The sequence below is a fragment of the Rhinichthys klamathensis genome, unplaced genomic scaffold (genome assembly GCF_029890125.1).
Source record: "Rhinichthys klamathensis goyatoka isolate OS25496 unplaced genomic scaffold, OSU_Roscu_1.1 h1tg000287l_1, whole genome shotgun sequence".
Lineage (NCBI taxonomy): Eukaryota > Metazoa > Chordata > Actinopteri > Cypriniformes > Leuciscidae > Rhinichthys > Rhinichthys klamathensis.
This window is the reverse complement of record NW_026606806.1, coordinates 338259-354292: the sequence shown is the minus strand read 5'-3', so window position 1 is coordinate 354292 and position 16034 is coordinate 338259. Positions and strand designations below refer to the sequence as shown.

Genomic DNA, 16034 nt, shown 5'->3' with positions numbered 1-16034 from the left:
ACACACAGCTGCCAGTGCCGGTGAGGGCCACAGTAAAGCACAGCTGATGTGTGTAATCGTTTAAAATGCAATTTCACAGGCGGCTCAACGCAGAATTCAATGATTATTGTAAATAATGCAATTACACTGCAGTGTTTGCACTCCTGCGCTGTGAGCGTGTGTGTGTGTGTGTGGCTTTCAGTGACTCTAAACTCGTCTTACTGAGCCTTTCTCTGCGGGAAGCAGTTTGGGAATTAAAAATCCTGAACATAACGTCTGGAACGCTGGAAAGCACAAGATGACACGCGTGTTTTAAGACCTAAAACAATAAGTGATATTTCATTCTTGCTAAGCTTATATTGAATGTATATTCCACCATACAAACAGGGACAATTACTTTACTTCTGTTACATGTCCCTTCTGGATTTCATAATGGATACATTTTTTTAGTTTAAAAGTGAATCTTCATAATAATTGCTTCTTTAATAATATTAATAATGCTGCAAAATGATATTCAGGGTGGCCAAAGAAAGTCAGACAACATGCATTGAATTTAGCCACTGATACAGTAGATATACTCCTGTTGTGTGTGTTTTCTGATTCGCTGTTCAATTCAATGTTGTTTTCTGCTTCAATGTTGTTTTCTGCTTCAATGTTTTTTTCGATTCAATGTTTTTTTCGATTCAATGTTTTTTTTCGATTCAATTTTTTAATTTTTTATTTTATTTTATTCAATGTTGTTTTTTTCTGATTCAATGTTTTTTTATTCAGTGTTTTTTCATTCAATGTTGTTTTTCGATTCAATGTTTTTTTTATTCAATGTTGTTTTTCGATTAGTTTTTTATTCAATGTTGTTTTTTCTGATTCAATGTTTTTTTATTCAATGTTTTTTTATTCAATGTTGTTTTTCGATTCAATGTTTTTTTTATTCAATGTTTTTATTTATTTAATGTTGTCTTTTCTGATTCAATGTTTTTTTATTCAATGTTGTTTTTCGATTTGTTTTTTTATTCAATGTTGTTTTTTGATTCAATGTTTTTTGATTCAATGTTTTTTTTATTCAATGTTGTCTTTTTTTATTCAATGTTTTTTGATCCAATGTTGTTTTTCGATTCAATGTTTTTTTTATTCAATTTTGTTTTTCGTTTCAATGTTTTTTTGATTCAATGTTGTTTTTTGATTCAATGTTTTTTTGATTCAATGTTTTTATTTATTTAATGTTGTCTTTTCTGATTCAATGTTTTTTTATTCAATGTTGTTTTTCGATTTGTTTTTTTTATTCAATGTTGTTTTTTGATTCAATGTTTTTTGATTCAATGTTTTTTTTATTCAATGTTTTTTTATTCAATGTTTTTTTATTCAATGTTGTCTTTTCTGATTCACTGATGTGTTTTCTGATTCAATGTTTTTTTATTCAATGTTGTCTTTTTTTATTCAATGTTTTTTGATCCAATGTTGTTTTTCGATTCAATGTTTTTTTTATTCAATTTTGTTTTTCGATTCAATGTTTTTTTGATTCAATGTTGTTTTTTGATTCAATGTTTTTTTGATTCAATGTTTTTATTTATTTAATGTTGTCTTTTCTGATTCAATGTTTTTTTGATTCAATGTTTTTATTTATTTAATGTTGTCTTTTCTGATTCAATGTATTTTTATTCAATGTTGTTTTTCGATTTGTTTTTTTTATTCAATGTTGTTTTTAGATTCAATGTTTTTTATTCAATGTTTTTTTTATTCAATGTTTTTTTATTCAATGTTGTCTTTTCTGATTCACTGATGTGTTTTCTGATTCAATGTTTTTTTTATTCAATGTTGTCTTTTCTGATTCAATGTTTTTTTTTATTCAATGTTGTCTTTTCTGATTCAATGTTTTTTTTATTCAATGTTGTCCTTTCTGATTCAATGTTTTTTTATTCAATGTTGTTTTTAGATTCAACTTTTTTTATTCAATGTTGTTTTTCGATTCAATGTTTTTTGATTCAATGTTTTTTTGATTCAATGTTGTCTTTTCTGATTCACTGATGTGTTTTCTGATTCAATGTTGTCTTTTCTGATTCACTGATGTGTTTTCTGATTCAATGTTGTCTTTTCTGATTCACTGATGTGTTTTCTGATTCAATGTTTTTTTTATTCAATGTTGTCTTTTCTGATTCAATGTTTTTTTATTCAATGTTGTCTTTTCTGATTCAATGTTTTTTTTATGTTTTTTTATTCAATGTTGTTTTTAGATTCAATTTTTTTATTCAATGTTGTCTTTTCTGATTCAATGTTTTTTTATTCAATGTTTTTTATTCAATGTTGTTTTTCGATTAAATGTTTTTTGATTCAATGTTTTTTTGATTCAATGTTGTCTTTTCTGATTCACTGATGTGTTTTCTGATTCAATGTTGTCTTTTCTGATTCACTGATGTGTTTTCTGATTCAATGTTGTCTTTTCTGATTCACTGATGTGTTTTCTGATTCAATGTTTTTTTTTATTCAATGTTGTCTTTTCTGATTCAATGTTTTTTTATTCAATGTTGTCTTTTCTGATTCAATGTTTTTTTATTCAATGTTGTCTTTTCTGATTCAATGTTTTTTTATTCAATGTTGTTTTTAGATTCAACTTTTTTTTATTCAATGTTGTTTTTCGATTCAATGTTTTTTGATTCAATGTTTTTTTGATTCAATGTTTTTTGATTCAATGTTGTCTTTTCTGATTCACTGATGTGTTTTCTGATTCAATGTTGTCTTTTCTGATTCACTGATGTGTTTTCTGATTCAGTGTTTTTTTATTCAATGTTGTCTTTTTTTATTCAATGTTTTTTGATCCAATGTTGTCTTTTCTGATTCAATGTTTTTTTTATTCAATGTTGTCTTTTCTGATTCAATGTTTTTTTTATTCAATGTTGTCTTTTCTGATTCAATGTTTTTTTTTATTTAATGTTTTTTTATTCAATGTTGTTTTTAGATTCAATTTTTTTCTTCAATGTTGTCTTTTCTGATTCAATGTTTTTTTATTCAATGTTTTTTTATTCAATGTTGTTTTTAGATTCAATTTTTTTTTATTCAATGTTTTTTGATTCAATGTTGTTTTGATTCAATGTTTTTTATTCAATGTTTTTTTGATTCAATATTTTTTGATTCAATGTTTTTTGATTCAAAATTTTTTTGATTCAATGTTTTTTTCTTCAATGTTTTTTGATTCAATGTTTTTTTGATTCAATATTGTCTTTTCTGATTCACTGATGTGTTTTCTGATTCACTGATGTGTTTTCTGGTTCAATATAGTCTTTTCTGATTTAATGTTTTTTTGATTCAATGTTTTTTTGATTCAATGTTGTCTTTTCTGATTCACTGATGTGTTTTCTGATTCAATATTGTCTTTTCTGATTTAATGTTTTTTTTTTATTCAATGTTTTTTTGATTCAATGTTGTTTTTTCTGATTCACTGATGTGTTTTCTGGTTCAATATTGTCTTTTCTGATTTAATGTTTTTTTTTTGATTCAATGTTTTTTGATTCAATGTTGTTTTGATTCAATGTTTTTTGATTCAATGTTTTTTATTCAATGTTTTTTTATTCAATATTTTTTTGATTCAATGTTTTTTGATTCAATATTTTTTTGATTCAATGTTTTTTTCTTCAATGTTTTTTGATTCAATGTTTTTTTGATTCAATATTGTCTTTTCTGATTCACTGATGTGTTTTCTGGTTCAATATAGTCTTTTCTGATTTAATGTTTTTTTTGATTCAATGTTTTTTTGATTCAATGTTGTCTTTTCTGATTCACTGATGTGTTTTCTGATTCAATATTGTCTTTTCTGATTTAATGTTTTTTTTTTTGATTCAATGTTTTTTTGATTCAATGTTGTCTTTTCTGATTCACTGATGTGTTTTCTGGTTCAATATTGTCTTTTCTGATTTAATGTTTTTTTGATTCAATGTGTTTTCTGATTCAATGTTTTTTTTATTCAATGTTGTCTTTTCTGATTCAATTGATTTGTTTTCTTTTCTGATTCGTTGTTGTCTTTTTAATTCACTGCTGTCTTTTCTAATTTGTGATTTTCAGTTGCACTTCAGGGTCACAGTATAAAGATGATTAAACAAGATGATGTTTCTGTTTTGAAGGGTCCTCGAGCTTTCCGGACGCTCGGGCTGTGGACATGAGACGAGGGAGTTCTGAGAAGCTTCTTACCAGTGGACCTTGTGCTTCAAAAGCCCCAGAGAGGTTGAAGATCCCTTCAGTGTCGTTGAGCATTAACTGAGGGCGAGAAAGAGTTCACTGTAATTAACACCCAGCCCTGTCAGATGAATGAATCCAGTGTGACCTTTAAATAAGTGCAGGCATTAATGTCCTCACCTCATGCAGGCTGAAGACGGGGCCCGGGGGCCCGGGAGGGCCAGGTAAACTCACTCCATCCAGGCCTCTCTCTCCCTGAAACACACACATCCACCATCAGCATCAGAGCAGACATGGCGGCTCTGAGAGAGAGACGTCAGAAAGGAGAATTAGCTACAAACCTTCTGACCCGAATCACCTTTCTCTCCCCTTTCACCCTAAAAAAAAAAAAAAAAAAAAAGCTAATTAGAAACAAATTCACATTTGAAAAATTTCTAGATGTTTTTTTTTTTTTTTATAAAAAGGATGTATAAGTCGATGGGAAAAGAATGAATAGATTGCACAAATTTATATAACGTATTTTGTTTTGCATATTTACTTGTAGCCCAGGGTGTCCAGGTGACCCGGGCTGTCCATCGGCTCCGTCGGCACCCGGCTCCCCCTAGTGGAGTGGAGGAGACATGATCACGCAATGTTACAAGCTTTACATGTTAAATCACGTGTTAAATGAATGTCTGTGTGGCACTAACGCGTATCAGAAGTCTTATAATATTTATATAATATATAAAAAATAATATATAACGTAGTTCTCCTGCGCAGAACTTCTATGAATTTGTGATGCTAAATTAATGGCGTATCATGGAAGCAATTTATTAAGTGGAATCTTATTTCACTGATCAATTCCTGAATCCAACTTCTGCAGCTTAGTGTATGATGTAATATAAAGCCATTATAATGTGTATTCTCCTCTGAACTACACGGAGAGGAAGGGGTTGAAACTGGGTTCCACTGACCCGCACACATGTGTTAGAGAACACTGCAGGATAATGGGGAACACATGGCCGGGAACAGCAGGCTCCCTTTGGAAAGCGGGAATGGAAACAGTTGTGGAAGTGTGTGTATGAACGTGATGATGTTTTTGTGTGTGAGGAGAACAGACCTTCACTGGAACACCCGGAGGGCCGTCGGCTCCGTCTTTCCCCTAAAAGTGTAGAGTTGTGTTCATTTAATCAGAGTGTAGAGGAACAAATCTAAGGTTTACACATCTGACTCTAATGAAGGGTTATAAGACAGATATGCATTCTCTAAATGTATAAGAACCCTGGGAATGATGGGTAAAATCACATGGCAGATTGGCAGAGTATTGACCGATCATGATTTGTTTTGGTGCAGATCTGCATCAGTGCCGGTACCTGTGGTCCGGGGGGTCCGGGGATCCCGGGAAGACCCTGAGGGAGAGAACATGCATGAGAATGAGCTGCAGTTCGGCTGAAACACACAGAAGACACTCTGAGTGTTCATGTACGTACGGGTGGTCCTCTGGGCAGCACCGGTCTGAAGCCACTGTCTCCATCCAGGCCTGAGCCCTCCAAATCCTGAAGAAACCAGCAGAAACAGAACCAGAAAACATTGCTACAGGTTTCAAACGGCTCAATTCAACTCGAAATGCAACTTTCAACTGCAAGTACCAACTTTACTTTCATGTGTTTTCAGTTCTTTACACAAAATCTAATATATGACGCAAGTAACATATGCGAACAAAAACAAAGTTCTACTTCTTTAATAAAACATCCAGCACTCGCATGTAAACAAAGAATAAATAAATACAATTAAAAAATAAAATAAATAAATAAATAATTATAAATATATGAAATAAAATAATAAATAACAAAGAATACATGAATGAATTAATAACTAAAATAATGAATGATTAATAAATAATAAAATGATAAATACATAAAAGAATGGAAAACAATAAGTAAAAATAAATAAATAAATAAACAAGTTAGAATAAATGAGTAAAATAAATAAACAAACAAACAAATACATACATGCATGCATATTCTTAATCCATCCCTTGACTTTAAGCAGCTAAACATAGAGACTGAGGTCTGAAGGTGAAACACACCATCATGTCGAAGCTGAAGGGTTTCCCCGCTGGTCCGGGGGGTCCGGGGGGTCCTCTGGGGCCCTCAGCTCCCTCAGGCCCTCGCTGTCCCGGGACCCCTGGATCTCCCTGAGGGACACACACACACACACACACACAGCAGCTCTGAAGTTACTTCACAGAACATCTCAGACTTGCTCACTCATAATTTGAAGTAGTTACAGTGGCAACATATCTTCCCCAACACTGCGGATCTGAAACATCACAATCATCTGAAGGAAATTACCTTTGGTCCAATGATTCCAGGTAAACCTGCGTCACCCTGCCAAAAAACACAAGACGTGTTCAAAACCCCTGCCTAGAAAACAGCTTCTCCCAGTTTGGAGCGGCACATGACGACATTTTTAGTTTAAACAGAAATTATCTGTGGAAGGTAATAATCGGACCACTCAAATATTTATGTATAATAATCACAAAACTAAATTTTCAAAGATACTTAGAGAGAAATACAGAAAACACAGAATTAAATAATGACTAAAATCAACAAACAGTGGTAAAGACAAATGCAAAAAAAAACGTAGGTTATAACCTTGCCATATTTACTACAGTATAAAACACATCTTACCGTTTGCCCTTTTTCTCCGTCTTTCCCAGGTTTCCCGTCTCGTCCATTAGCACCCTAAAGCGACAGAAATCAGCACATTAGGACCACACACACACACACACACACTAAGAACAGATCTAACAGCAATCTGAAGAGTGTTTTCACACTTCTCACTGTCATTTCTTCACTCAGGCTGAAACACTCATGATATTACACCGCAGGGTTAACACAAGCGTTGGCTTTAAGCCGGAAACGGGGAGTTAGTTGAAGTGTAAGGTTAGGCCGCGATTCAAAAGACAGTTTCCCCCATCGTAACGGAAGCGTTCATGTTCCATGATTCGAGCTGAGCAGATCAATATCAGTTCATATGCAGAAGACATGAATGTTAGTCCATCACGCTCCTGCGGGCGGATCTGGGCTCGATGCACCGCTTTACAGGCCAGTGTTCATCTGAAAGCTTTATTGGATTAATACGCTATCTGATTTTCACCCAAGACAAAACATTTGGGAACAATTACATCAATCTGGAGGTCTGGATAACTGTGTAATGTCATGTTTCACAGAACTGTAATAACCCTGGAATGGCAATGCCAACGCATCTGAAGGCCTTTAATTAAGTGATCATTAAATGAACAGTATCTGTGTTCAAGAGCACTGTGATTTTATGATCCAAATGCTCTGATTTCATTCGAAACAATGTAATCTTCTCAAAATTACATTTCCATTTAAATATAGCATAGTAACACCCTGGAAATCATCATCAAAAAAACGTCTCAGGTTACCCATGTAACCACGGTTCCCTGAGAAGGGATGCCCAGGGCCTGGCCGGAAGGTCCAGGCTATACAATCTAACAAAGGTGTGTGACGAGGACCATTCCGCCGTATCACATATATCTTGGACATCTCGTTCCGCCGACACTTGAGGAGGGTGGGAGGCCTGAAGGACCACCGGCCGGGCCACATTAGTAGGTACCTTAGGTACATAACCCGGTCTTGGGTAAAGAATAGCCTTCACTCCTCCTGGAGAGAATTCTAAACAGGAGGGAGCAAGCAACAAGGCCTGCACGTCTCCTACTCTCCTATGAGACGACATTCCCAGCAAAAATGCCATTTGTAAGGCTAGACACTTGTCTGATGCCGTGTCCAAAGGCTCGTAGGTTAACCCTTCTAACACCATGGTTAGGTCCCATGCAGGTATCCTTACCTGAGCCAGAGGCCTCATCCTCCGGGTACCACGGAGGAAACGTGTAACAAGATGATGCCTTCCCAGCGAGCTGCCATCCAGGGGGACATGGAAGTCAGCAACCGCCATCGCATACACCTTACGTGTAGAGAGGCTGGCAGAGAAACGACACTGCAGGAACTCCAGCACTGAAGCCACTGGGCAGTTAACGGGGTCCAACTGGTGCTCTCTACGCCATGAAGTGAATACTCTCCACTAGAATTTAGGTTGGTCTCCACTACCTCAGTAGAGAGACCAGCGTTCAGGAACTGATCCCCCTCAGGGGCCAAACCCACAATTTCAACATCTCCGACCGGGGGTTGTAATATTGAGCCCCGGCCTGTTTTAGGCATGTGTTATGAGGTCCCTCCTGACGGAGGGTATATATCCCATATAATGGGTATATAATATCTGAGTGGTGCCAGGGCTGCGTCCATATATTCCGTGAAGGTGCGTGAGGATAATGCTAGGTCAAAAGGAAGAACCCGGTATTGGTACGCTTTGCCCCCGAAAGCAAACCTCAGGAACTTCCTGTGTTCCGGTAGGATGGAGATATGGAAAAACGCATCCTTTAGATCTATCGTGACAAACCAGTCCTCGGACTTGATTTGGCTCACGATAAGAGGGATCGTCAGCATCTTGAACACGCGTCATGGGATGACGTTGCACCAATTAAAATATGGACTAAGTTGCACACGTGCTTCAGGAGCGCTGACGCTGAGGGGATTCCCCAGAGTGTCCTCAGTGAAGCAGCGCGAGTTCCCTCGATAGGAAACTACTTTTTCCTGATCTGGATAATGAAGTCTAGTGCTTTGCTAAAAAAACTATGGCATGTATTTTTGGATAAAATTTGGATAAAAGTCCCTTATAGAGTCAGAACTAGTTTTCTGCATCATGACAAACGCATTTTCACATGACACTTCCTCAACATAAACACTTCATTATCTGAGGTGATTATCTGTTCAAAAGGGGGAGTGTGATGAAAGCAAAAGCGTTTGGGTGTGTGTTGAGATTTAAAGTATGTGTGTATGGAACATGATGGGAGGAAATAACTGCCTTTCTGGCCCATGGTTTGAGTTTACCATCTGGGACCAGGAGCTCTACCTCAGCTGAGACCGGCTCAGATCCAGACCCAAACTCAGATCCAGTCCCAAACTCAGATCCAGACCCAAACTCAGATCCAGACCCAAACTCAGATCCAAACCCAAACTCAGATCCAAACCCAAACTCAGATCCAAACCCAAACTCAGATCCAGACCCAAAGTCAGATCCAGACCCAAACTCAGATCCAGTCCCAAACTCAGATCCAGACCCAAACTCAGATCCAAACCCAAACTCAGATCCAGACCCAAAGTCAGATCCAGACCCAAACTCAGATCCAGTCCCAAACTCAGATCCAGACCCAAACTCAGATCCAGTCCCAAACTCAGATCCAGACCCAAACTCAGAAGCAGACCCAAACTCAGATCCAGACCCAAACTCAGATCCAGTCCCAAACTCAGATGCAGACCCAAACTCAGATCCAGACCCAAACTCAGATCCAAACCCAAACTCAGATCCAGTCCCAAACTCAGATGCAGACCCAAACTCAGATCCAGACCCAAACTCAGATGCAGACCCAAACTCAGATCCAGACCCAAACTCAGATCCAGACCCAAACTCAGATCCAGACCCAAACTCACACGTGTTGGCCTTGAAATAAAAGATTCAGCTTCATTGTTTTCTATGTGAATATATAGTAAAGTGTAATTAATTCCTGTGATCAAAGCTGAATTTTAAGCATCATTACTTGCTGATTTGATTTCATTACTGCACAGGAAAAATAAAATCAAACTGTTTATTCGTGAGGCCAAACCCACAATTTCAACATCTCCGACCGGGGGTTGTAATATCGAGCCCCGGCCTGTGTTAGGCATGTGTTATGAGGTCCCTCCTGACGGGAATCTCCCACGGGGGGCTTCCAGGAGGGCTATCAGGTCTGAAAACCACACTAGGGCCAGCCAGAGCGGGCTACTAATAGGAGTTGATCCCCGCCCTGGCGAACTCTATCTAGAACTCCCGGGAGCAGAGCGATCAGGGGAAATGCGTACAGCCGAAGCTTCGGCCAAGGCTTACCATAGCGTCCAGTCCCAGAGGAGCTGGATGAGTGAGGGAAAACCAGAGGGGACAATGTGAGTTCTCTTGTGACGCAAACAGATCTATGTCCCACTGGCCAAACTTCCTCCAGATTAGTTGCACCGTCTGCACCGTGATGCGTTGGCCTTGCTTTATTCTGGACACCAGGGCCAGAATCGACTCGATACTCGCTGGAGACAACTGTGCCGGCATCGTGACCAAGTCCCACACTACTTCTAAATATGTCGTCCGTTGGACAGAAGTGAGCATGCTCTTCTTCGCGTTGAGCCTCAGCCCCAAGCACTACATGTGGTCGAGCACGACATCTCCTGAGACTGTGCTAGTATTACCCAGTCGTCTATGTAATTGAGAACTCTTATACCCTGGAGTCTGAGTGGTGCCAGGGCTGCGTCCATATATTCCGTGAAGGTGCGTGAGGATAATGCTAGGTCAAAAGGAAGAACCCGGTATTGGTACGCTTTGCCCCCGAAAGCAAACCTCAGGAACTTCCTGTGTTTCGGTAGGATGGAGATATGGAAAAACGCATCCTTTAGATCTATCGTGACAAACCAGTCCTCGGACTTGATTTGGCTCACGATAAGAGGGATCGTCACCATCTTAAACAGGCGTCATGGGATGACGTTGCACCAATTAAAATATGGACTAAGTTGCACACGTGCTTCAGGAGCGCTGACGCTGAGGGGATTCCCCAGAGTGTCCTCAGTGACGCAGCGCGAGTTCCCTCGATAGGAAACTACTTTTTCCTGATCTGGATAATGAAGTCTAGTGCTTTGCTAAAAACTCAGATCCAAACCCAAACTCAGATGCAGACCCAAACTCAGATCCAAACCCAAACTCAGATGCAGACCCAAACTCAGATGCAGACCCAAACTCAGATCCAGACCCAAACTCAGATGCAGACCCAAACTCAGATCCAGACCCAAAGTCAGATCCAGACCCAAACTCAGATCCAGTCCCAAACTCAGATCCAAACCCAAACTCAGATCCAGTCCCAAACTCAGATCCAGACCCAAACTCAGATGCAGACCCAAACTCAGATCCAGACCCAAACTCAGATGCAGACCCAAACTCAGATCCAGACCCAAACTCAGATCCAGACCCAAACTCAGATCCAGTCCCAAACTCAGATCCAAACCCAAACTCAGATCCAGTCCCAAACTCAGATGCAGACCCAAACTCAGATCCAGACCCAAACTCAGATCCAAACCCAAACTCAGATCCAGTCCCAAACTCAGATGCAGACCCAAACTCAGATCCAGACCCAAACTCAGATGCAGACCCAAACTCAGATCCAGACCCAAACTCAGATGCAGACCCAAACTCAGATCCAGACCCAAACTCAGATCCAAACCCAAACTCAGATCCAGTCCCAAACTCAGATCCAGACCCAAACTCAGATGCAGACCCAAACTCAGATCCAGACCCAAACTCAGATGCAGACCCAAACTCAGATCCAGACCCAAACTCAGATGCAGACCCAAACTCAGATCCAGACCCAAACTCAGATCCAAACCCAAACTCAGATCCAGTCCCAAACTCAGATCCAGACCCAAACTCAGATGCAGACCCAAACTCAGATCCAGACCCAAACTCAGATGCAGACCCAAACTCAGATCCAGACCCAAAGTCAGATCCAGACCCAAACTCAGATCCAGACCCAAACTCAATGGGTCAAGGTGTTGGCCTTGAAATAAAAGATTCAGCTTCATTGTTTTCTATGTGAATATATAGTAAAGTGTAATTAATTCCTGTGATCAAAGCTGAATTTTCAGCATCATTACTTGCTGATTTGATTTCATTACTGCACAGGAAAAATAAAATCAAACTGTTTATTCGTGAGGCGTGTGGACGAGTAAATAATATCAGAACATAGATGTTATAGTGAACTTTAGCTTAGTTTGAAAGATAGCTCTGTAACGGCTTGTTTAGATCCCGTTGGTTGTTATTTCTGTGATGCAGCGCAGTTCAAGATCCTTTACTCACCGATAGTCCCGGTTTGCCTATCTCCCCATCCTTCCCAGGAGCCCCTGGGGGCCCGACTGGCCCTGGCTGAGCTCCGATAGAAGGACCAGGAGGACCCGGACGACCCGGAGGCCCTGGAGGACCCTGGTGGGAATCCAGCAAAACAAGGATATTAATCTAATTAGCTGTCTTGCAATTCATATCTAACACATTTATATAATGACTACCTCATGTTTCATTCTGTTCAGTGTTAAATCATTTTATGTCACCATTTTAAGCGTTGACTTATAGCCGTTCATTCCGCATGGAATCCAACTCCTTTGATTATTTCAACCCAGGAATCAAGAGGTCACATCAGCAAAGACAACTTCATTATAACAGGACTATAACTCACCCGTATCACCTCTGTGTCACTGTCCAAGTCCAGGTAACTGGAGCCCGAGCCGTCAGTGCCGTCCTGCACGAGAGAAAGCCTCAGTGAGCTTGTCCTGTTTTAGAGTTATTCAGTGACATAGATAATTATATAAACGTGTACATAATCATGCACATACCGGATACTTGAACGCCCCTGGACGTCCTGGCGGCCCCGGAGGTCCTGGAGGCCCTGTGATGCCCACACCTGGATCGCCCTAGTGAACAAGCAATGAGTTTGCCGTGATCGGTCTAAAATCATCAGGTCAGCAGTCAAGAGAGTTCAACAGAGTTTCAGCGAAACATTCCTTCATTCCTCCCATTCGGATGTTAAAAAAGTGTTTTGAGAATGAAATTTCAAATTCAGCTGCTCAAGACGATTATTTAAAAAAATAAGTTGAACGGATGGCTTTAGCACATGAATATTCCATCAATGAACAACCTCATAGCTCGATAAATAAGGCTGTCTTTCAAGAGTTATACATTATCATGGAGAAAATGAATGGAGTTTGTACTTCTGGCACTTATAGGTTTGTTAAGCAAACGTGTGTCGTACCTTGTCACCTTTAGGACCCGGATCTCCATGAAGGCCCGGGAACCCCGGAGGTCCAACCTCTCCCTGCATGTGATGGAAAAGGAACAAAACAAAGTTCAAATTCATCAATGTTGGTTTAAAAGGAAGAACCAGGGCAACAGCATCAGATCAAGCAGAAGGACACTGAGGTCACGACCCCTGGACGGAGCTTTAAAAACGACTCACAGTCTACAGTGGGCAAATGAAGTCAGTATACAATTCAATTCAATTCAGTATGAAATGATAAAGTGGCACATAAAAGGTTTGATGCTGAAAAGTCCTGCAAACTTTTGAACGGTAGAGTATATCGATAATAAATGCTCATTATTCCTTTTCCATTTTTGACATCTAATTGTTTTGTATTTCATAACTCTATGGTATCTGATCAGAAGATACTTACAGCGGCTCCGTCGTTCCCTGGACGTCCCTGAAAGACAAAAACAGCCTTAATTAATACACATTCATCTCCATCCTCCAGTGTGTTCAGCTCATGAAGAATATGAAGTGCTATATGGAATGGGGAAGAAGTGTGTGATGGTGTGTGTGACAGACTGAACATCTGCTTATGACGGACATTTGTGGCTTTAAGCACCGGATCTACAAAGCTTCAACATACTGTAATGCCATCAAACTACTCTTTCATGAGCAATGCGTGCTACAACACAGCTATAACAGGTTTGCTACACTACGCAGCCCATGGGCAGTAAACATTCACAGCAGACGTTTGTGTACAAGCCTCGTATCTTAACATGATGAGTCCACAGATCTTTGACTGATTTAATCAGCTGCAGTTTGGCTTCAAAAATGATGTGAATTCACCAAAGACTAAATCATACGACCACAATATGATCAGATTTATATCTGTTATCTTAATATCCATAACTGGAATGTTTCACACATAATATGAGAATTTTACAGCTAAAAACAATAAACAAGATAAATAAACAGCTCAAGATTCATTAAATACCATACATTTACTTAAGAAGCAAATGTGCATATGAAATTAAGATTGTTTTTAAAGAATATATATATATATATATATATATATATATATATATATATATATATATATATATATATATATATATTCTTGAAAAACAATCTTAAATAAAATTTCCCAGTGGCAAAACAATTTGTTAGTTTCTTATTTCAATGGGTCAGTAATATTGTTTTTTAATTTTATTTAATTAATACTTTTTTTCATCAAGGACGTATTAAATTGATCAAAAGTGACAGTAAAGACATTTATAATGTTACAAAAGATGTAGTCTGTCACTGTGAGCTCTGTTACTGTGAGCTCTGTCACTGTGAGCACTGTTACTGTGAGCACTGTTACTGTGAGCACTGTTACTGTGAGCTCTGTTACTGTGAGCACTGTTACTGTGAGCTCTGTCACTGTGAGCACTGTTACTGTGAGCTCTGTCACTGTGAGCACTGTCACTGTGAGCTCTGTTACTGTGAGCTCTGTTACTGTGAGCTCTGTCACTGTGAGCTCTGTTACTGTGAGCACTGTGACTGTGAGCTCTGTCACTGTGAGCTCTGTTACTGTGAGCTCTGTTACTGTGAGCACTGTTACTGTGAGCTCTGTTACTGTGAGCTCTGTTACTGTGAGCTCTGTCACTGTGAGCACTGTCACTGTGAGCTCTGTTACTGTGAGCTCTGTTACTGTGAGCTCTGTCACTGTGAGCTCTGTTACTGTGAGCACTGTTACTGTGAGCACTGTTACTGTGAGCACTGTTACTGTGAGCTCTGTCACTGTGAGCACTGTTACTGTGAGCTCTGTTACTGTGAGCTCTGTCACTGTGAGCACTGTTACTGTGAGCGCTGTTACTGTGAGCACTGTTACTGTGAGCTCTGTTACTGTGAGCACTGTTACTGTGAGCACTGTTACTGTGAGCTCTGTTACTGTGAGTTCTGTTACTGTGAGCTCTGTCACTGTGAGCTCTGTTACTGTGAGCACTGTTACTGTGAGCTCTGTCACTGTGAGCACTGTTACTGTGAGCTCTGTTACTGTGAGCTCTGTTACTGTGAGCTCTGTTACTGTGAGCTCTGTTACTGTGAGCTCTGTTACTGTGAGCACTGTTACTGTGAGCTCAGTTACTGTGAGCTCTGTCACTGTGAGCTCTGTTACTGTGAGCTCTGTTACTGTGAGCTCTGTTACTGTGAGCACTGTTACTGTGAGCTCTGTTACTGTGAGCTCTGTCACTGTGAGCACTGTTACTGTGAGCTCTGTTACTGTGAGCTCTGTTACTGTGAGCACTGTTACTGTGAGCTCTGTTACTGTGAGCTCTGTTACTGTGAGCTCTGTTACTGTGAGCCCTGTTACTGTGAGCTCTGTTACTGTGAGCTCTGTTACTGTGAGCTCTGTTACTGTGAGCTCTGTTACTGTGAGCTCTGTTACTGTGAGCACTGTTACTGTGAGCTCAGTTACTGTGAGCTCTGTCACTGTGAGCTCTGTTACTGTGAGCTCTGTTACTGTGAGCTCTGTTACTGTGAGCTCTGTTACTGTGAGCTCTGTTACTGTGAGCTCTGTTACTGTGAGCACTGTTACTGTGAGCTCTGTCACTGTGAGCACTGTTACTGTGAGCTCTGTTACTGTGAGCTCTGTTACTGTGAGCTCTGTTACTGTGAGCACTGTTACTGTGAGCACTGTTACTGTGAGCTCTGTTACTGTGAGCTCTGTTACTGTGAGCACTGTTACTGTGAGCTCTGTTACTGTGAGCTCTGTCACTGTGAGCTCTGTCACTGTGAGCTCTGTTACTGTGAGCACTGTTACTGTGAGCTCTGTTACTGTGAGCTCTGTTACTGTGAGCTCTGTTACTGTGAGCACTGTTACTGTGAGCTCTGTTACTGTGAGCACTGTTACTGTGAGCACTGTTACTGTGAGCTCTGTTACTGTGAGCTCTGTTACTGTGAGCACTGTTACTGTGAGCTCTGT

The 16034-nt window shown here is 39.4% G+C and overlaps 1 protein-coding gene across 1 annotated transcript in view; it reads right to left on the bottom strand.

The window, feature by feature from the left end:
• The window catches only part of col15a1a (collagen, type XV, alpha 1a), a 141256-nt gene that overhangs the window by 53903 nt on the left and 71319 nt on the right, over positions 1-16034 (bottom strand). Inside the window, exons 9-23 of the mRNA XM_056269658.1 lie at positions 13497-13523; positions 13079-13141; positions 12663-12740; positions 12506-12568; positions 12133-12255; positions 6813-6866; positions 6474-6509; positions 6209-6316; positions 5610-5675; positions 5493-5528; positions 5240-5281; positions 4679-4741; positions 4482-4517; positions 4321-4395; positions 4156-4221 (exon numbers count right to left, since the gene is read on the bottom strand). Of these exons, the coding sequence (XP_056125633.1) occupies positions 4156-4221; positions 4321-4395; positions 4482-4517; positions 4679-4741; positions 5240-5281; positions 5493-5528; positions 5610-5675; positions 6209-6316; positions 6474-6509; positions 6813-6866; positions 12133-12255; positions 12506-12568; positions 12663-12740; positions 13079-13141; positions 13497-13523 (936 nt within the window). The remainder of the gene's footprint in view (positions 1-4155; positions 4222-4320; positions 4396-4481; positions 4518-4678; positions 4742-5239; positions 5282-5492; positions 5529-5609; positions 5676-6208; positions 6317-6473; positions 6510-6812; positions 6867-12132; positions 12256-12505; positions 12569-12662; positions 12741-13078; positions 13142-13496; positions 13524-16034) is intronic.